This window comes from Microchirus variegatus, assembly GCF_963457635.1.
Source record: "Microchirus variegatus genome assembly, chromosome: 5".
Classification (NCBI taxonomy): domain Eukaryota; kingdom Metazoa; phylum Chordata; class Actinopteri; order Pleuronectiformes; family Soleidae; genus Microchirus; species Microchirus variegatus.
This window is the reverse complement of record NC_139806.1, coordinates 30,628,792-30,651,376: the sequence shown is the minus strand read 5'-3', so window position 1 is coordinate 30,651,376 and position 22,585 is coordinate 30,628,792. Positions and strand designations below refer to the sequence as shown.

The window sequence follows — 22,585 nt, the reverse complement described above, 5'->3', positions numbered from 1 at the left end:
TTTCAGATTACATTTAATCTGATTAAAGAAGAAATCAGATTAAATGTCAGGTTTAAAGTCACGTGACGAGACAATGAAAATAAACTTTAAACATCAATTTAAAAAACATGTTTACGTTTAACATTGATTAGCATGTAAGCTAACGATCTTTAACCAATCACAACGACATAAGAAATGCTCCGCCCCTTCCTGCCCCGCCCACGCCTAAAGCCTGAACAAGCTAATGTACGGAGGAGGGACGGGACAGAACGTTAGCTAAGAGCTAGCTAACAGTTAGCTAAGAGAAAGGCGGAGTTTTCTTTGGTGAAAGGCGGAGTTTTCTTTGGTGAAAGGCAGAGTTTTCTTTGGTGAAAGGCGGAGTTTTCTCTGGTGAAAGGCGGAGTTTTCTCTGGTGAAAGGCGGAGTTTTCTCGATTGTCTCACAGTTTGTAACAAAGGAAATAAAAAGAGTGGATCAGCGCTGCCGCAGTGCACTCGAGCAAACATGGTCACCTGATCCCAGGTCAAAGGTCACCACAAATAGAAGGAAGTCTTTTTTTAAATAAGATCAAACATGAAAATATACATTCTGACGTTTTTAGAAGAAGAATCTATAAAATACAAATGTGCAAAAGTCTGTGTGTGTTGTCTGTGTGTGTGTCTGTGTGTGAGTGTGTCTGTGTGTGTGTGAGTGTGTGTCTGTCTGCATGTGTGTGTGTCTGTGTGTGAGTGTGTGCATGTGTGTGTGTGTGTGTGTGTCTGTGTGTGTCTGGTGTGTGTTGTGTGTCTGTGTGTGTGTGTTGTGTGTGTTGTGTGTCACAGCCTGGTGGGATCCTCGTCACTGTCACTGCAGTTACCACAACAGTCCTGTAGGGGGCGTAGAGAGCAGAGAGTCACTTTGATTCTGTTCAATCAATCAACATTAAATCGATTTAAATCGACGTTAAATCAACGTTAAAAAGTCAACGTTAAATCGACTTCAAATGGATTTTAAATGGATGTTAAATGGACGTTAAATCAACATTAAATGGACGTTAAATCAACGTTAAATGGACGTTAAATCAACATTAAATGGACGTTAAATCCACACCTGTGGTCCAAAGAGACACTGCAGAAGTCCTCCCTGTTTGGGACGACGAGGAGACGCTTGTCCTCTCCAGTCCAGGTCAACAGGAAGTGAGCCGTCCACAGGAAGTGAGCCGTCCACGGAGAAAAGGTTGATTTCAGCGAAACACTCGGTCTCTATCATCTACAAAAACATGAGTTATTTACATAAACAACAGTGTTTTGTGTGTGTGCGTGTGTGTGTGACCTCTGACCTCGTTCTGCCAGGGAATAGAGACGCAGCCTGTGGACACTTTACTGTAGAAAGACTGGTCTTTAGCCTCCAGCTCCACTCCTTTGACTGTGGAGAACTGCTCTATGTCCAGCACGTCTTTACAGTAGATGGCCTGAGGCTGAGACCACAGCAACGGGGACCATGACAACGGCGACCACGACAACGGGGACCACAGCAACGGGGACCACAGCAACGGGGACCACAGCAACGGGGACCACAGCAACGGGGACAACGACAACGGGGACAACGACAACGGGGACCACGACAACGGGGACCACGACAATGGGGACCACGACAACAGGGACCACCATAACAGGGACCACAACAACAGGGACCACAACAACAGGGACCACAGCAACGGGGACCACCACAACAGGGAGCACCACAACAACAGGGACCACAACAAAGGGGACCACAACAACAGGGACAACGACAACAGGGACCACCACAACAGGGACAAAGACAACAGGGACCACAACAGCAGGGACACCGACAACAGGGACCACAACAACAGGGACGACGACAACAACAACAGGGACGACGACCACAACAAGGACAATGAAAACAACAAGGTCGATGAAAACATCAACAACAGGGACCACAACAACAGGGACCACAGGGACCACAACAACAGGGACCACAACAACAGGGACGACGACGACAACAACAACAGGGACGACAACAACAAGGACGATGAAAACAACAAGGTCGATGAAAACAACAAGGACGATGACAACATCAACAACAGGGACGACAACAACGACAACAGGGACAACAACAACAAGGACGATGACAACAACAACAGGGGCGACAACAACAACAACACGTCAGTCCTCAGGTACAAAGACAAAGTTTCCCGCTTCATGATGGTCAAACTTACGTCAGGGATGAAAGGAACCTGTAACATTCCTGCCTCCAGACGTTTGAAGTTAATGGACCTGAAGATGGGGTGACCTTTGACCTCCAACGCTCCGCCCCCCCGACAGCCCAGCCTGTCTGCAGGGTCTTTGGCGAGCAGCTGGAAAATCAGCGTTAAATCAACGTCAATCAACGTCAATCAATGTCAAATCAATGCTGAAGCATAAACCCCTCCCATGGAACCATAAACCACTCCCACTGACGCATTAACCACTCCCACCGACACATAAACCCCTCCCACCCTGAGGTCAAAGGTGAGCTGACCTCCTGACAGAAGGCATTGGCCTCCTCATCGCACTTGCAGGAGTAGTCCTGCTCCTCCTAACGACTCCCACTGAGCCCTTAACACCTCCCACCCTGAGGTCAAAGGTCAAAGATGAGCTGACCTCCTGACAAAAGGCCTTGGCCTCCTCAGAGAACTTGCAGGAGTAGTCCTGCTCCTCCTCGGTCACCAGACGCTCCACCTCCTCCCTCTTCATCTTCTTCTTCCTCTGCTGAAAAGGAGACTGACCCTGGATCATCTCGTACAGGAGACAGCCCACTCCCCACCAGTCTGGACTGAGGCTGTAACGCTGGTTCTTCACCACCTCTGGAGCTGACACACACACACACACACACACACACACACACACACACACACACACACACACACACACCAGGACGGTCACCTCAGGTCATGTGCTCGTCAGAGGTCAAAAGTCAAAGGTCACCCACTCACCCATGTATCCCACTGTCCCCACTCGTCCTTTAATGGTCTGTCCCTCAGGGACGTGAACAGCCAGACCCAGGTCTGAGATTCTGATGTGACCTGAAGACACAATCATGATGAAATCACAGTCATTTAATCTGTCACAGGGCCCTCTGCTGGTCACCGCTCACTCACCGAGGTCGTCCAGCAGGATGTTCTCTGGTTTCAGGTCTCTGCGAGAGAGAAGGGGAGGGACAGCATGAAGAGACGAGCCAATGACAGGTCAGGGACAGAGTGTGTGGGCGTGGCCTCTGACCTGTAGACGATCCTCTCTCGGTGAAGGTCCTCTAAGCCACAGCAGATCTCTGCAGCGTAGAACACGGCTCTGGTCTCCTCAAAACCACACTGCCCCATGTGGTAGATGTGGAACTTCAGGTCTCCTCCGTTCATCAGGGTCACAACCAGACACAGAGCGTCCTTCGTCTCATAGGCGTAGGCGAGACTCACCTGGAGACACGTCTTCATCATGTCTTTATAATGTCTTCATCATGTTGTCCTAACGTCTTCATCATGTCTTTATAACGTCTTCATCATGTGGTCCTAACGTCGTGGTCCTAACGTCGTGGTCCTAACGTCGTGGTCCTAACGTCGTCCTAAGACGTGGTCCTAACGTCGTGGTCCTAACGCTGTCCTAACGTCGTCGTCCCAACGGTGTGGTCCCAACGTCGTTGTCCTAACGTCGTGGTCCTAGCGTCGTGGTCCTAACGTCGTGGTCCTAACGACGTGGTCCTAACGTCGTGGTCCTAACGTCGTGGTCCTAACGTCGTGGTCCTAAAGCTGTCCTTCATAATGTCTTCATCATGTTGTCCTAACGTCTTCATCATGTTGTCCTAACGACTTCATCATGTTGTCATAATGTCTTCATCATGTCGTACTAATGTCTTCATCATGTCGTCCTAATGTCTTCATAATGTCGTCCAAATGTCTTCATAATGTCGTTCTAACGTCGTTGTCCTAAGACGTGGTCCTAACGTCGTCGTCCCAACAGTGTGGTCCCAACGTCGTTGTCCTAACGTCGTGGTCCTAGCGTCGTGGTCCTAACGTCGTGGTCCTAACGACGTGGTCCTAACGTCGTGGTCCTAACGTCGTGGTCCTAACGTCGTGGTCCTAAAGCTGTCCTTCATAATGTCTTCATCATGTTGTCCTAACGTCTTCATCATGTTGTCCTAACGACTTCATCATGTTGTCATAATGTCTTCATCATGTCGTACTAATGTCTTCATCATGTCGTCCTAATGTCTTCATAATGTCGTCCTAATGTCTTCATAATGTCGTTCTAACGTCGTTGTCCGAAGACGTGGTCCTAACGTCGTGGTCCTAACGTCATGGTCCTAACGTTGTGGTCCTAATGTCGTGGTCCTAAAGCTATCTTAAAGAAGAGCCGACTTTGAAATGAATGAATTCTTACGACAAATCTGCTGTTGACTTTCTCCAGAATGGTCTTCTCGTTCAGAGCCATAGATTCTCCTTTTCTCTTCTTGATTCTTTTCTTCTCTAACTTCTTACAGGCGTACATTTTCCCTGTGGCTCTGACCTGACACGCACACACCTGCAGGGGGCAGCACAGCATCACATCAATGAGTGAATGAATGAATGAATGAGTGAGTGAAATAAAGCTCACTCACTTCTCCAAATCCTCCTTTTCCTAAGACTCTGTACTGTCTGAAGGTGTTTTTAGTCACTGGACGTCTGTGGAGACACCAGGAAACACTAGTTAGTTACACTAGTTATACTAGTTACACTAACGTGTGTGTGTGTGTGTTACCTCTCCAGCCATTTCCACTGTAAGAACCTGTTGAAGAACATGCTGTCCAGGTAATCTGCGAACGGCGCCACACTCAGGTAATCGTGGATTAATCTGGACGAAGAGAAGCATCAGATTAAAAACATAAACGCATAACACACATATATACACATATATATATATACACAATATATACACACACACACACACACACACAACAGCCTAAAAACATCCATATCACAAACAAAGGACACCAGAGCCGGAAGATGACACAAAAGCAGCTAACACTCGTTGCTAATTTAGCTAACACGGAGTCTGGGGCTGAACAGCTAATGCTAAAAGAGTCCGGAGACGTCAATGACCGAGATTAAATCTGAGATTAAAGAGTGGATAGACACCACTGCGGAAACCAGAGTGAGTAACTCAAGAGATTACCTGAGATTAGGTAACGGGGGTTTCAGATTATCCTTCTTTGGTAGGACAGAGACAGTCAGATGAAATATTCTGCCCAGATTATTATATACGTTTGTCTCTCCTTATTTGGATTACAGCAACTAAAAGCACACAGTGGTCAAAATGTTCCACATCTGAAATTATATATATATATATATATATATATATATATATATATATATATATATATATATATACATATATATATATACATACATATATACATATATATATATACATACATATATATGTATATATATATATATACATATATATATATACATACATATATATATATACATATATACATACATTTGTATATATATATATATATATATATATGTATATGTATATATATATATATGTATATGTATGTATATATATATATATATAATTGGGCCACATTTGTAATCATTTTAATGACTGACAGATTGCAGTTCTACAGTTTAGCATTAAGTAATATAAGCGTTAATATAATGTTATTTAAGCATTAATATCATTTACTGGGTAATTCTCCAGTACTTTGGCCATTGTTCTTACCTTCTAACTACAGGTTAATACCAAGTAATACATTTCTGTTACCATATATTTACTGGGTAAATAGCTAGTAATTGGGGGCTGTAGCTACCTGCTTATTATCAGCTTATAACCCAATAATACACTAAAATTCACCATATAGAAACCAGGTAAATACCCAGTATTTGTGTTTACACTTATTGGTCTGTATCCAGTAATGTCCAATAAACATTTAACAAGTTTAGTCACTCCTGGATTAAAACTATCAACTGTAATTCATCGTGGGCCGCCAGAACTGTTTCTGCGGGCCGCCATTGGCCCCCGGGCCGCACTTTGAGAACCAATGTTTTACAGCCTTCTGATTGTGAAACATATAATAATCTGCTGTTCTTCCCTATGAAAACATGGACTTAACTCAAAATCCTTATAATGGTGGCAAAAAAAGATGATAAATATTTCCTGGGGTAAACCACTGCTCCCGACGGGGGTGTAGACTTATCAAGGTTTACACAATAAAGCTCAACCGTGACGTGAGAGATTAAAAACACAGGACACTGAGGTGACTCAGTTTCATAGGCTTCATCTGTACGGAGCCTTCAAAATAAAGGCTGTGTTGTTGTTGTTTTCTACTCAATAATTATTCATTCTATTCATATTTATTCAATGATTTGAAGATAGATCATTATATTATATATCACAAGTCCATGATCTATTGTGACTCGAGTGACCTGTGAGCAAAGTCACCACACGAGGCAGCAGTGGGTCACCAGTCTGTGGAGTGTGGTGTGTGAGCGTGAGCGCCCCCCTGTGGTCGTACCTGGTACAGTCCTTGAAGAGCTCCTTGCAGGCGTCCTGCTGCAGACGCTCGCTGCACTGAAGCATCATGGACGGGTCCAACTCACAGATGTGATGGTCCGACTGACGACAAAGACAAAGACAATATGAGAGGATAAGCTAATCTGAGATTACCTAATCTGACTGAGCTGTGACCATGACGCCGGATTAACTGGGTTTATGGTTCACACTGGTAATCTGCTTTTTACTCAAGAAGACGCTCCCACACCAAAGTCACTCACCCCCCCCACACACATACACACACACACACACACACACTCAGAGACTTTGGTGTGTCAGAGTGAGTGTTTTACCATTGTGTTGAAGTATTTGTTGATGACTTCCTGTCCGCTCTCCTTCCTCTTCTCATCAGGCGTCACCTCGTACACTGTCTGCACACAAACAAGCCATCACTGTGTGTGTGTGTGCCATCATCAGGTCATGTGACTCACAGAAACACTCACACACACGTTTATCATCATATTTCAGACCAAGTGCTGATGTTTCCCTGTTTGTACACACACTCACTCACCACAGCATCCAGGAAATAGACACAGCGTTGTAGTTCAGGTCTGGTTTCACAGAAAAGTCTGAAGAGCAAACGTCCAATTGGCTGTCGCTCACACAGGCTGCTGTAGTCTTTGTCTGCAGGGACATGTGAGGACGTCACCATGATGACCTGACATGAGGACCTCATGGTGACCTCATGATCCTCAGCTTGAGGACAAACAAACTACAGCAAGAAAATGTTATATTTGCATGAGTGAAGAGACGAGGATGCAAAACATGTGAGGAGGTTTGTGTTCAAGCAAATGTGAGGAGGAGCAGGAGGAGGAGGAGGAGGAAGAAGAGGAGGAAGAGGAGGAGGAAGAAGAGGAGGAGGAGGAGGAGGAAGAAGAGTAGGAAGAGCAGGATGAGGAGGAGGATGAGGAAGAGGGGCAGTGGTCAGTGTGGACAAACAGGAAACATAAAGACCTTAATGATTGTGTGTGTGTGTGTGTGTATCACAGGAAGTGACATCATCATTGAGGGACATGAACACAGTGGTTTATTATTGATCATGTTGTTATAAAGACTCATGATGGAGGCCCCGCCCACTCCCCTTATAAAACATGCCAAATATATATATATATATATATATATATATAATATTTATATATACGTACATATACACATATATATGTGACCTGAGGGGGCGCTGCACTGTGACCCTGTCATTGAAAAAACACAAGTGAAACTTCTTCCTCTTCCTCTGTGTGTGTGAGTGTGTGTCTCTGTGTGTGTGTCTGTCTCTGTGTGAGTGTGTGTGTCTGTCTCTCACCGAGTGTGTGCGTCTCTCACCGAGTGTGTGTGTGTGTCTGTGTGTGTATGTGTCTCTCACCGAGTGTGTGTCTCAGTTCTTCACACAAACTGATGTGAGGAAACTGAAGCATCTGTTTCCACTTCTTACTTTTTCCTTTTCTGTTTCCGCCTCCTCCTGCAGAACAGACACAGGACTCAGGTTAGGATTATAATCCAAATTATAATCCAACACAAAACACTCAGGTTTGAGGCTGGTCCTCTGCTGCCTCGTGTGGTCAATTTGAGTCACTAAAATACGTTAAAATGAAGAATTTTGAAAGCCGAATTTTAGAAAATAAGTCATTTTAATTTACTCATCAAGGCAGCACTGGATCAACAACTCCTGTGTGCTGTGATGTTAAAATCACTGATTTTCTCTATGGGCTTTGGTGTGGGAGAGTGAGTGGTTTACAAAGTTCAGTTTAACACTGAGATAAAGACGTGATGTGACGTGAGGTCAGAGGTCAAAGCCTGCCCGCTGCCATCCAGACTTATGTCAGGGTCAGGACTCATCATCATCATCATCTGCCTCATCTTAACAATGTACAATCTGTGTGTACAGAGTCTCTCACACACACACACACACACACACACACACACACACACACACACACACACACACACACACACACACACACACACACACACACACACACACACACACACACACACACACACACACACACACACACACACACACACACACACACACACACACACACACACACACACACACACACACACTTCTGCCTCAACATCCTGTTTCGTAAAGAAACGACAGGACGATGCTGCAACAGCAGCGGCTTCCGGGCCAGCAGTTTCTGCCAAACCGAAGCCCATTCAAAAACCCGTCACTTTGACGTTGTTCCGCGTCAGTGTCGCTTTTGAACAACACCAACACAAACACTGACGAACATGTAGAAAACCTCCAGAGCCGCTCTTTCATTCGGCGCACACCAGGAAACAGTGGCTGCTTTCAGTCAACGCTCAACCGGTTAGATTTGCATCGCCTCCGTCTTCTTCTTCCTCCTCCTGCGCTTTCACAGCCAAGTGTTCGCTGTCACTTTAAAGTGTTTACACTCTGAAAGAAGCACCAAAGTTTGAGCCTCCACCCGGGGGCGAGAGGAGCCTCCACCCCGCCGTCTCCATCCTTACCTTCCCGCGCCTTCAGCAGCACCGTGTTGGCCACGATGTTCTCCAGCTCCATGACGATGCTCTCTCCGCAGCAGCAGCCCGGGCTCCTGGTTCCCCGCGGCGGCTTCAATCTCAGCTTCTGCCTCCCTAAACTCCGTCCCGCCGCCGAGCAGAGGAGCACAAATCCAACTCCCTTGTCTGAGCTCGTGTGTGTGTGTGTGTGCGCTGTCAAAGAGGAAGAGGAGACAGACCTCTCACTCTGTCACATTTACAGACAGACCTCTCACTCTGTCACAGTATATATATATACACACACACACACATACATATATGTATCTACATATGTACATATATATATACACGTATATCAATACAGTATGAATATAAATAGAGTGTCCATTATTTTTCAACAACAACTTTCAAACAATTCTCACCGTTGTGTCGTTTTCCGTCATGATTTCGGTGGGTGTGGCCTTCGGTCACATGACAGGAAGTAAACAAACACGTGCTTCCGGTCTGTCTCTCGCTCGCGCACGGAGACGTCGTGTTGTCGCGTTCGTGAAGGAAAACGAAGGAGAGAAAAAAGAAGAGAGAGAAATAAAAAGGGATAAAAATGCCGAAAACGAAGCAGTCGAAGAGAAGAAAGAAGTTTGATTACGACCAGGACCGGAAGAAGCTCAAGAAGAAGTTTATCAACAAATACAGACCGACCATCGAGAGGTAAGTTAGCGTGTTAGCATGGGTTAGCATGCTGCTCTTGCTAACCTGACCAACGTGTATGTAAACGTATCACGTGATCACTGCCGTGTTCTCGTGACGAGGGTTCATGTTAACCCCGGTTAACTGGTAACATTAACCCGGGTTAACTGACACCTTAAACTGTGATGTTAACTTGACTATGCTGCTGGTTTATCGTTAACATGCAAATGACTCAGATAAAATTATTATTATGATGATGATTTAGTCAAACATTTAGATGTTTTTATACGAACGTTTTTATCGTTGTTTTCATCAGTCACGTGGTTTTCCATCATAGCTCCCCCTCCACGTGGGCGGAGCCATCAGATCAACCAAACACTAAGGAGTGACTTGTAAAGCAGTTGGGTTCTGGTTCTGGTCCTGACTCTGGTTTTTCAGTCGACAGATCCGAACGGCGTGGGACAACAGGAAGTCGGTGGCGAGCAACCTCCAGGAAATGGGTTTGGTGTTGGATGTGAACGCCGCTCTGCCCGTGAAGAAGACGAGCGTAAGTGTAAAGAAATAAATATTCATGAATTCATGAAGATGTGAATATTCATGAGAGGGACGATCACATGATGACGTTGGTTTTTGTTGACGTTTGCAGCTTCTGGGAAACGACAGAGGAACTACGGCGTCTGTCGCCGTGGTCACCAAACCCTACGTCCTCGACCGTAAGTCACGTGACCGTCTTCTCCGCGTGTTCTCCACATTCACCTGTGGGTGTGCCGTGTGTGACTCAGCCGTTTGTCTTGTTGTGTTTGAGCAGAGCTGCAGAAGGAGGCGGGGAAAGCGCCCAAAGACACAAAGACGTTATCGTCCGACCTCATCGACTTCGTCCAGCACATGATCCGAGAACACAAGGACGACTACAAGGTGAAGCCGCCGCCCACTTCTGACCCCTGACCTCCTCCAGACTACAGCGCACAAATTTTCTATTTAATAACATGGCAGTTCATGCTAACACCGCTAACAGTGCCAACATGGCAGTTCATGCTAACACAGTTAACTGCCAACATGGCAGTTCATGCTAACACAGCTAACAGTGCCAACATGGCAGTTCATGCTTGCACCACTAACAGTGCCAACATGGCAGTTCATGCTAACACCGCGAACAGTGCCAACATGGCAGTTCTTGCTAACAACGCTTACTTGGCCAACATGGCAGTTCATGCTTACACCGCTAACCGTGCTTACATGGCAGTTCATGCTAACAGTGCCAACATGGCAGTTCATGCTTGCACCACTAACAGTGCCAACATGGCAGTTCATGCTAACACCGCTAACCGTGCCATCATGGCAGTTCATGCTAACACCGCTAACAGTGCCAACATGGCAGTTCAGGTTAATCAAACGTGGAAATGATTGAGTTTGAAGAATGCGACGCTAAATATTTAAATGAGTAACAATGTGTTTTTTTTTCTTGTTTCCAGGCGATGGCTCGAGACGAGAAGAATTACTACCAGGACACGCCCACACAGATCCGCAGGAAGGTCAACCAGTACAAACGCTGCCACCTGCTGCACTACAATGCTTTCATCAGCTCGTTATCTGCAGCTGAGCCCATGGGCCACTAGAGGACGACAGAGACATTCACTGAGCCTCAGCAGCAGGGGGCGCTCAGAGCAGCTCAACCATGACTTTAAATATCATTTTAACTCTTTCTCACATACAATGAATTGTCATTGTGACTTCCTGTTTGTATCAAAGACGGTAAAGTGGGTGGAGTTTCACCTTGAGTTGTTTATTAAAAAACATATGTTTAAATGATCACTTGATAAAGGTCACATGATTCTCATCGTTACTGTTTATCATTATTGTTGTTGTCGTCATTATCGTCACATGTTGTGATGGACTGGAGAAGTGGGCGTTGGTCAGTGTGACATCACATCCTTTGGACGGGGTTGATGCCCAGGATCTCAAAGCCTTTAGCCATGATGGCCGCCGTCGCTTCACAGAGTAGCATCCTGCCCATGTTTACTTTTATCACTTCACCTGGAAAACAACAAACATGAAGTAAATAAAGAAGCAGGAAACACAGTCAGACTTTAACAACAAACACCACTAACAGTGCTAACATGGAAGTTCATGCTAACATTGCTAACCTGGCAGTTAGTGCTAACATGGCTTCAGTTCATGCTAACAGTGCTTGGGTGTTTAGCAGAAAGTAAAACTTTATTAAGATCTTTCACGTGTGAAAACGCTTTCGTTTACGTGAATATTATTGAAGAACAGAAGTTTTTCCTAACGATGAACAACGACTTTCCTGCTCAGTGGAGATGAGAACATCTGCAGAACCTTCACGTACCCGTCTGCCGGTCCTTCTCCACGCAGTAGCAGCTGTCGTAGAACTCGGTGAAGGTGGTGGCCAGTTCGTACAGGAAGTCGCAGAGCGTGTGCAGCAGCAGATCATCCAGAATCTTCTGCAGGATTTCAGGGAAACGCAGGATACATTTTCCCAGTTTCCACTCTTTGTCGTGGTCCAGAAGAACCTCGGTGGTCTCTGCCGCCTCCTTTAGCACCGCGTTGTCAATGTTAGCTAGGCGAGCGATGGACCTGCGAACAACATCAGCGTTAGCTAGGCGAGCGATGGACCTGCTAACAATTAACGTCAGCTAGGCGAGCGATGGACCTGCTAACAACAACGTCAACGTTAGCTAGGCGAGCGATGGACCTGCGAATAACAACGTCAACACTAGCTAGGCGAGCGATGGACCTGCTAACTAGGGTTGCCAACCGTCCCGTAAAATACAGAATCGTCCTTTATTTGGCAATTAAATGTTGCGTCACGTATTGGTTCAATACGGGACGCAGTTTGTTCCGTATTTCCTTAAATATCCAATCCACATGTCTGTCACACACACATCGACACTAAAGATGAAGATGAAAATAATACACAGGGAATAATAAGGCCAGCAAACTTGTCGTGGCGGGATCTATGCAGGATCTGCAAGGCCCGTCTGCACCAGATGAGGGGGCGCACTCTATAATATAATATACTATAATTGCAATGCCTTGACTTTAGTGAGGTAAGGGTTACACACACACAGTCCCTGCCATAACAAAATTAGAAAAAAAAACAAAACAATGGTACAGAATTAGCACAATAACTTATTTCGGTTTTCCGGTTTCGGCCAACTGTTTCCTGATTTTCGGTGCATCCCTAGTTATATTGCTCTTGCCTATAAAGACATTTCTTGTTCATGTGTTCCCCCAGCTGCTTCCTAAAGTAGATGTTTTCTGTAATACAGAGTTCTGTAATGTTTTAAGTTACTTGGCCTTACTTCATGAGTCACCATAATGGTCCTTCAAAAAGCCTCAGAATGCCCCATTTTTACCTCAAATTTTCAAATGGTCCACACCAACCCGCCTCCGCTCGGTCGCTCCGCTCCCTCCCATGTACTCTCCATAGTGAAATTTTACTAGAAAAACCCCAGACACCCTTACAGCACACGTGCCTAGATGTCCTAGATTAGTCGGCTCCGTGGTGGTCATGGCCCCGAGGAGCCGCGGTGGGGCGTCCCTTATTTTCATTTCTGAAAGTTGGCAACCCTACTGCTAACAATTAACGTCAACGTTAGCGAGGTGAGCGATGGACCTGCTCACAATCAACGTCAACTTTAGCCAAGCGAGCGACGGACCTGCTAACAATCAACATTAGCTAGGTGAGCAATGGACCTGCTAACAATCAAGTCAACGCCAGCTAGGCGAGCGATGGACCTGCTAACAATCAATGTCGTTAGCTAGGCGAGCGATGGACCTGCTAACAATCAACGTCAGCTAGGCGAGTGATGGACCTGATAACAACAATGTCAACATTAGCTAAGCGAGCGATGGACCTGCTAACAAGATGGGAAGAGGAGGTGAGGGAGGAGAGACATTTTTAATATTCTGCTGCACCTGATCTACTAGCTAACTAAGTAACTAGCTAACTATCTAGCTAGCTCAGTAACTAGCTAACTAACTATCTAGCTCAGTAACTACCTAACTAAGGAACTACCTTGGTAACTAGCCAATTATCTAGCTAGCTCAGGAACTAACTAACCAAGTAACTAGATAACAAACTATCTAGCTAGCTTAGTAACTAGCTCAGTAAATAACTAACTGTCTAGCCTAGTACCTAGCTAACTAGCTAACTATCTAGCTAACTCAGTAACTGGCTAACTATCTAGCTAACTCAGTAACTGGCTAACTACCTAACTAACTCAGTAACTGGCTAACTCAGTAACTAGCTTGCTAAGTAACTAGCTCAGTAACTGTATAGCTCAGTCAGTAGCTAACTCAGTAGCCTGGTACAGACCTGATGCGTGTGAAGGCGTAGAGCAGATACGCTGCAGTGTTTCCTCTGTCGTCTAACATCTTGTCAAAGGAGAAGACGTAGTCGTTGATGCGGTTGTGACAAAGGTCGGCGTATTTGATACAACCAAAGGCTACTGACCTCTGAGCAGAGAGTAGCTCAGCATGACTCAGCACCTGAGAGGACACACACACATGATCACTACATGGTTCAACATGTGAAGACACAGCTCCCCCTGGTGGTCACATGACTCATCACACGTCTCTGACCTTGTCTCTGTCCTTGTCCTTCAGTTTGTCCATTGACCTCTTCAGTCCCTCGTCCAACAGGTCCATCAGTCTGACCGTGTCTCCTGAACGAGTCTTAAACTTCTTCCTGGAAACAAAGACCACAGTGTGTGTGTGTGTGTGTGTGTGTGTGTGTGTGTGTGTGTGTTTGTATGTGTGTGAGTGTGTGTGTGTGTGTGTGTGTGTGTCCTCACTTGTCCTCTCCTAACACAACTCCAAACCCAGCATGTTCCACTCGTGTCACCTGAGGATCGTACCAGCCAATCATCTGAGCCGCAGCAAAGACCAGCTGGAAGTGAGAGGCCTGTGGGCGGAGTCAACATGAACATGTACGTCACATGACTGTCTGTATGTGGGCGGAGTCAACATAAACATGGCCGTCACATGACCTAAACAACTGTCTGTGGGCGGAGTCAACATGAACATGTACGTCACATGACTGCCTGTGGGCGGAGTCAACATAAACATGTAAGTCACATGACTGTCTGAGTGGAGTCAACATAAACATGGCCGTCACATGACCTAAACAACTGTCTGTGGGGGCGGAGTCAACATAAACATGTACGTCACATGACCTAAACAACTGTCTGTGGGCGGAGTCAACATAAACATGTACGTCACATGACTGTGAGCGGAGTCAACATAAACATGGCCGTCACATGACCTAAACAACTGTCTGTGGGGGCGGAGTCAACATGAACATGTACGTCACATGACCTAAACAACTGTCTGTGGGCGGAGTTAACATGAGCATGTACGTCACATGACCTAATCAACAAACATGTACGTCACATGACCTAAACAACATCAACATGTACGTCACATGACCTAGACAACTGTCTGTGGGCTGAGTCAACATAAACATGTACGTCACATGACCTAAACATTTCAACTAAAAACCAGACAAGAATGTACCATGTGTGGTGATGGGGGGGATGAGTCAAACTTTACTCTTTCAGCGACTGATTTTAAATTCCGCCTCCATCTCACCTGTTGTTGTGTTAGCTAACCTGTCCACTGTCAGTGACGAAGATGATGACGTCAGCTTTGTTTGTGTTGTTGTTGTTGTGTTAGTTCACCTGTCCACTGTCAGTGACGTAGACGATGACGTCGGTTTTGTTTGTGTTGTTATTGTGTTAGCTCACCTGTCCACTGTCAGTGACGTAGATGATGATGTCAGCTTTGTTTGTGTTGTGTTGTTGTTGTGTTAGCTCACCTGTCCACTGTCAGTGACGTAGATGATGACGTCGGCTTTGTTTGTGTTGTTGTTGTTGTGTTAGCTAACCTGTCCACTGTCAGTGACGTAGACGATGACGTCGGTTTTGTTTGTGTTGTTATTGTGTTAGCTCACCTGTCCACTGTCAGTGACGTAGATGATGATGTCAGCTTTGTTTGTGTTGTGTTGTTGTTGTGTTAGCTCACCTGTCCACTGTCAGTGACGTAGATGATGACGTCGGCTTTGTTTGTGTTGTTGTTGTTGTGTTAGCTAACCTGTCCACTGTCAGTGACGTAGATGATGACGTCGGCTTTGTTTGTGTTGTTGTTTGTATTGTTGTTGTGTTAGCTAACCTGTCCACTGTCAGTGACCTAGATGATGAAGTCGGCTTTGTTTGTGTTGTTGTTGTGTTAGCTAACCTGTCCACTGTCAGTGACGTAGATGATGACGTCGGCTTTGTTTGTGTTGTTGTTTGTATTGTTGTTGTTGTGTTAGCTAACCTGTCCACTGTCAGTGACCTAGATGATGACGTCGGCTTTGTTTGTGTTGTTGTTGTGTTAGCTAACCTGTCCACTGTCAGTGACGTAGATGATGATGTTGGCCTTCTCGTCGTAGATGCGTTGTCTCAGAGCAGCGAGGTCCGACGTGTCGTACGTGAATCCACCGTCTGATTTGACCACCGTCAGAGGGACCGACTGACCGGGACAGAAGACAATTCTACGTCCTTCGTCCAACTGCAGCAGACCTGTGTGTGTGTATGGGTCAACGTCACCCCTGCTGGTTAATCCAGTTTACTGCAGACCATATTAAATGTGTGTCATAGAACCTTTGACCTTTGACCCTTAATGGTCAAACTGACCTCTCTCATCAAACTCCTTCACCACCTCGACCATCAGGTCTTGGTAGAAAGATTCTCCACGTTCGACCAAGACCACGTCCAGACAATCGTAGACTTTCTGAAACTCTGCAACAACGTACACAGATTATGGCACGTACACAGATTACCGACATACATACAGAGATTACGGTACAAAAAGAAATTATGGTACGTACAAAGATTACGCTACATACGGAGATCATCATCGTATGTACAGAGATTACGATACGTACAGAGATAATCATCGAACGTACAGAGATTACGCTACGTACAGAGATTACGATACGTACGATTACGATATGTACAGAGATTACGATACGTACGATTACGATATGTACAGAGATTACGGTACGTACAGAGATTACGCTATGTACAGAGATTAAGGTACGTACAGAAATTACAGTACGTACAGAGATTACAATCGTACGTACAGAGATTACGATACGTACCTCCCCTGGAAACATCGCAGATTTGGTTCCACGCTTTGATGAATTCGGCTTCTTTGCTCTGCAGTCGGACGACGCACTGATACGCTCGTTTCTTAAACTCCGCCTCCTCGTCAAAACGCTTCTTTGACTCCTGATGAAAACATGAACGCGTGAGTGGATGACGACATGAACACCTGATGACGTGATGACGTCATGAACACGTGATGACGTCATGACGACATGAACACGTCATGACGACATGAACACGTGAGCGGATGACGTCATGACGACATGAACATGTGATGACGTCATGACGACATGAACATGTGATGACGTCATGATGACATGAACATGTGAGCGGACCACGTCATGACGACATGAACCTGTGATGACGTCATGACGACATGAACCATCACCCTGTCACACACTGACCTTGTAGAAAGCCTGCAGGTCACTGATGGGCGGAGACTTGGTCAGGTAGTCGGGGAACTTGTCCTGAAGGTGAGCGATCAACATCCCAAACTGTGTCCCCCAGTCCCCAACATGGTTCAGTCTGCGAATTGACAGGAGAACGTGAACTCATCAAAGTTCGCAGATGTAACCGAGACATTTTCTCATCAGATCGTCAGGTCCAGGTCACACGTTCAGAAGATCGTCAGGTCCAGAAGGTCGCACGTTCAGAAGATCGTCAGGTCCAGAAGGTCGTCGGGCCCAGAGTGTCGTCAGGTCCAGAAGGTCGCATGTTCAGAAGATCGTCAGGTCCAGAAGGTCCATCTTCTGGACGTGACGATCTTCTGAACGTGACGATCTTCTGGACCTGCAATCTTCTGTGAACTCACCTGAGAACGTCGTAGCCCAGAAACTCAAAGAGTCGACACATGCTGTCTCCAATGATGGTGGAACGTAGGTGACCAACGTGCATCTCTTTAGCGATGTTAGGAGACGAGAAGTCCACAACCACCTGGACAACAGACACACAGACACAACAGACACACACACATCAGTGATGTTTCACTTTAAAGAGCCCATATTATATACTATTACCCCAAGTTAAACTAGTTCCGGATGCCCTAATGAACATGTCTGTGTCATGCTTTAGTCAAAATTTCATAAGGATGAAGCACAATAGCAGTTCAATAACCCTGCCAAAACAGCCCTTTTCAGAATGCTCAGTTTTGTGCCTGGTCATTTACATGTGAATGAGACCCAGGTAAACACACACCCACTGCTTCCAGGGGAGTGTCGATCTAACTTACTATCCACAGCCATACTGTCGCCACTTATCACCTGTTGTCATGCACCGTCGTCCCAACCCCCGCTCCATATACCCCATAGTAATGTCCGTTTACCCGTTGTTACTGTGTTTCACCGTAATGCATAGAGTGACCACGATTTTGGCTTCTCACGATCATAAAAACATTAGAATCGAAGAAAATGATTAATGCGCCGCGGTGGCGTGCATGTAAATTCCTATTCTAGAAAAACACCTTGAATGCACCAGTGTTACTGCAGCTGCAAGTGACGTGTGTGGATCAATAATGAGGAGAGAACGTGGAAACACGACAGAAAGACAGCCTTTGGTTGAGAAGAAATGTAGGACAACATCTACATCTTTCTGCAGTGCTTTCAAACGCGTGCTCTTCATATTATTGATTCACACGTCACTCGCTAAAGGCCACATTACTGCAGCGGCATGTAACTGGTGCGTTCAAGGTGTTTTTCTAGCATAGGAATTTACATACACGATCAACAACAAAGGGCTTGTGAAGCTTGTGAACATTTTTTTTTTTCATAAATAAAATATATCCACTGGACAGTGAAGTCCTCTGAGGCTGGAAGTTTGTGTAAAACACTGTGCTCCGCTGTGCAGCCACTCTTCCTCCCTCGCCTGCACTCTCGTATTTCACAGGGACAAGGAGGAGCTACGGTGGAGCTCTGAAGTACTCTGCCTGGCGTGGTGCCAACATTCACGGTGAAATGCTCGCTATGTCGTAATTCTGAGGGAGTTTTAAACATTGCGTGTTTTATCGCCTATACTTACACTAAGTGGAACCACTAAAACATGACTGAGTCTTGTTTTTTCACATTTTGGGGACTGGTATGGCCCCCTGAGTCCCAAATATCAGTACTCAAATGATAAAAAAGTTGATTTTGCGCAATATGGGCCCTTTAAAGTTTGGTTTTAGCAACATTTACATCTGTTAGCGTTAGCATTAGCATGCCCCTCCCCCTCGTGACAATGTTTGGTCAGGGGGTGGAGCTAACCTCAGGACCACCCCCTGATTTGATCAAACGGACACACCTTCTTCCTGTTGGCCAGTGGGGGGGGCTGCACGCCGTTCTTCAGCAGGTTCGTCAACAGTTTGGACACAAATGTCCTCTTCAGGTGGACATTTATGAAACCTGAGGATGCAGGGGAGAGGAGAGGACGAGGTCAGAGAGGACGAGGTCAGAGGACGAGGTCAAAGACAGAGAGGACGAGGTCAGAGACAGAGGACGAGGTCAGAGACAGAGGACGAGGTCAGAGACAGAGGACGAGGTCAGAGACAGAGAGGACGAGGTCAGAGACAGAGAGGACGAGGTCAGAGGACGAGGTCAGAGGACGAGGTCAGAGACAGAGAGGACGAGGTCAGAGACAGAGGACGAGGTCAGAGACAGAGGACGAGGTCAGAGGACGAGGTCAGAGGACGAGGTCAGAGGACGAGGTCAGAGGACGAGGTCAGAGGACGAGGTCAGAGGACGAGGTCAGAGACAGAGGACGAGGTCAGAGGACGAGGGACGAGGTCAGAGGACGAGGGACGAGGTCAGAGACAGAGGACGAGGTCAGAGAGGACGAGGTCAGAGAGGACGAGGTCAGAGAGGACGAGGTCAGAGACAGAGGTCAGAGACAGAGAGGACGAGGTCAGAGACAGAGAGGACAAGGTCAGAGACAGAGAGGACGAGGTCAGAGACAGAGGACGAGGTCAGAGACAGAGGACAGAGACAGCGGACGAGGACAGAGACAGAGGGACAGGACCTGGTCCAGCGATCTCAGTTTTCTGGATGAGTTCGTTGTCGGGAAGATTTTGGACAATTTTCTCTGCAATTTCTCGAGGATTCACTTTGAGTCCTTTGGTCTTCAACATCTGAGAGACAGAGACATCAGAGGACATCAGAGAGACAAGAGACATCTGAGAGACAAGAGACATCTGAGAGACAAGCGACATCAGAGGACATCTGAGAGACAAGAGACATCAGAGGACATCTGAGAGACAAGAGACATCAGAGGACATCTAAGAGACAAGAGACGTCAGAGGACATTTGAGAGACAAGAGACATCAGAGGACATCTGAGAGACAAGTGACGTCAGAGGACATCTGAGAGACAAGAGACATCAGAGAGACGTCAGAGGACATATGAGAGACAAGAGACGTCAGAGGACATCTGAGAGACAAGAGACGTCAGAGGACATCTGAGAGACGAGACGTCAGAGGACATCTGAGAGACAAGTGACATCAGAAAGACAGACATCAGAGGACATCTGAGAGACAAGAGACATCATAGGACATCTGAGAGACGTCAGAGGACAGAAGACAGGAGGACAACATTTAAGAGAGACTGACATGAGAAGTCAGAGGACAACATCTGATGAGGACAGAGGACATGAGGACAGACCTGGGCCATGGACATGGCGCTGTTGCACTGATAGTCTCCAAATCGAGCCTGCTGATTGGCCGAGACAGAGATGAGGATGTGGCTGAGTTGAGGAAACGAAGCTCGAATAGCTTCAGTGAAGACGAGCTGAAGCTGATGATTGATGTTCATCATGTCCTCAGGGACACTCTGGTCCTCCTGGAGACCCTGAGACGTCCACAGAGGTCAAAGGTCAGTCCATCCACACATGGAGACAAAGTTCATCAGGAATAATAGAATCACTCCAATAACTATGACGTTAGCGCCCCCCCCCCCCACTGACATTAATGCCCCCCGCTGATGTTAGTGTCCCCGGCTGACGTTAGCGCCCCCCCCCCCCCACTGACATTAATGCCCTCCGTTGGTGGGTCACTCACCCTCTTTAGGATGTTGAGGCGATATTTCAGACGGACGTTTTCCTCTCGCAGCTCGTCCAGACGAGGACAAAGACTCAGGTTCTGGTTCAGGTTCTGAGGCCTCTTCAGGTTCTGGATCTCAGCTGAGAGACTCTGGATCTCCTGCTCCTGATCAACAACAAAACACATGGCTTTCAGTCCTGATACAGAACCCTGTGGACCCGAACCCTGTGGACCAGAACCCTGTGGGACCGGAACCGTGTGGACCAGAACTCTGTGGGACCAGAACCCTGTGGACTGGAACCCTGTGGACTGGAACCCTGTGGACTGGGACCCTGTGGGACCGGAACCCTGTGGGACCGGAACCATGTCTTGTGTTTTCTTTTTTTCTTATTATTTTGGGGTTATATTATATTTATTAATATCATTAATATTTTATCATAAATTATAATGATACATTATTATAATATATGTTATTTACCTTTTATTATTATTATTATATATCTGACTCCTTTGATTCAAAGCCATTTTCTTCTTCTTCTGCACAGTGAGGTGCAACACTGCCAACTACAGCTCAACACTGCCCACATTTTATGGTAATAAACACTTTATCATTAAATCTGATGTAAACTAAACGAAACCAAAAGTTCTTCTTTTATCAGAACACGTGACCTTTGACCCTGTCCTTCATCTGCTATAAATACTTATAATCATTAGATTTTCTCTGATGAACAAAAACATTTATATCACTTTAAGACCAACGAAACAACAACACATTCATTTGGACATTTTCACTGAAAAAGAAAGACTTTCACTTTATTTACATCAACATTTTAAATATCTAGCCCACCACTGGGGGGCAGCAAGCATCACAAAACACTGTTAAACTTTGAGATCATATGAAGACTTTAATTTAACTCCACTTTAGTAATAATAGGTAAGTAATAATCAATAATTAATAGTTAATAATAATAATCAATAAGATCCTGGTCACGTGTTTCATACAAACTACGTGACAGGAGAATGTGCTTAAACGTGATTCCAATCAGACAATCACTAATTTAATATTTAATACGCATTATCTCAACGATCAGCGGCATCACAGACATTTTAAAGACACAAATAAATACAATGATAGATTTTTGCTGATTCGGCAACAACGACAGTCAGAAACTACATGTGGTTTTTTGTTTTATTAAAAACAAAGAACATAAGCAGGCTGTCACTGAACACATGACGTCCTGACACACGAGTGAAACCACCAAGGAAAGGGGCGCTATTATACGACAAAAGTATGCGCAGTTACTGTAAAACACGATGGCCGAATTCGACAGCAGATAAAATACTCTCTAAAAGTCAAAGTTGATTTTGTTTCGTCGAATCGTTTACTCCAACAATGACGCAAAATATCTTAAATTAACACCGAGTTCTATGGGGTTTGGCTCCAGAGGAGGAACATGAATGACAGCTGTGTTAGGCGGTTATAAGCCTGTTAGCTCCTCCGCAGTGACGCGGCCGCTCACCTGCTGCTGTAGCCGGGCTGTGTACTCCGTCACTGGGTCTCCCATGGTTCCGACAGCTGTGACGACGACCGAACTCGTGGCTGATGAAACTAAACTGAGAGAAAGAAGGAAGGAGAAGTTCACGACTTTCTGACGTCATATCCGGTGACTCTCGCTCTTCTTCTTCGGTGGCAGTACCTTTGAAAA

At 45.9% G+C, this 22,585-nt stretch overlaps 3 protein-coding genes across 4 annotated transcripts; 1 reads left to right on the top strand and 2 right to left on the bottom strand.

The window, feature by feature from the left end:
- Positions 1-639: 639 nt before the first annotated feature.
- On the bottom strand, positions 640-9,159 carry grk6 (G protein-coupled receptor kinase 6). 2 transcript variants are annotated; one of them, XM_083889998.1, is made up of 16 exons: positions 9,027-9,159; positions 7,912-8,007; positions 7,059-7,175; positions 6,845-6,918; positions 6,514-6,614; positions 4,749-4,841; positions 4,609-4,672; positions 4,392-4,532; positions 3,240-3,430; positions 3,119-3,156; positions 2,954-3,043; positions 2,622-2,830; positions 2,198-2,335; positions 1,298-1,435; positions 1,069-1,227; positions 640-845 (listed from the first exon to the last, which is right to left on the bottom strand). In XM_083889998.1, exons 1-16 carry the CDS (start codon positions 9,076-9,078, stop codon positions 795-797), a joined length of 1,752 nt encoding a protein of 583 aa, XP_083746124.1. In that variant the 5' UTR covers positions 9,079-9,159; the 3' UTR covers positions 640-794. The 2 variants fall into 2 exon arrangements, with proteins under 2 accessions (XP_083746124.1, XP_083746123.1); XM_083889997.1 differs by having other exon boundaries at positions 6,845-6,922; positions 7,063-7,175.
- A 372-nt stretch (positions 9,160-9,531) lies between these two features.
- nop16 (NOP16 nucleolar protein homolog (yeast)) lies at positions 9,532-11,513 on the top strand. Its single transcript, XM_083889841.1, has 5 exons — positions 9,532-9,725; positions 10,143-10,251; positions 10,351-10,417; positions 10,513-10,619; positions 11,177-11,513. Exons 1-5 carry the CDS (start codon positions 9,619-9,621, stop codon positions 11,318-11,320), a joined length of 534 nt encoding a protein of 177 aa, XP_083745967.1. The 5' UTR covers positions 9,532-9,618; the 3' UTR covers positions 11,321-11,513.
- Positions 11,514-11,598: 85 nt separating this feature from the next.
- Positions 11,599-22,527, bottom strand: rars1 (arginyl-tRNA synthetase 1). The gene is made up of 15 exons (XM_083889840.1): positions 22,400-22,527; positions 20,898-21,044; positions 20,503-20,688; positions 19,865-19,973; positions 19,151-19,251; positions 17,688-17,809; positions 17,281-17,401; positions 16,870-16,999; positions 16,403-16,507; positions 16,110-16,288; positions 14,522-14,631; positions 14,310-14,415; positions 14,044-14,216; positions 12,052-12,299; positions 11,599-11,738 (listed from the first exon to the last, which is right to left on the bottom strand). The coding sequence occupies exons 1-15, from the start codon at positions 22,442-22,444 to the stop codon at positions 11,629-11,631; spliced, it is 1,992 nt and encodes a 663-aa protein (XP_083745966.1). The 5' UTR covers positions 22,445-22,527; the 3' UTR covers positions 11,599-11,628.
- Between the last annotated feature and the right edge of the window lie 58 nt (positions 22,528-22,585).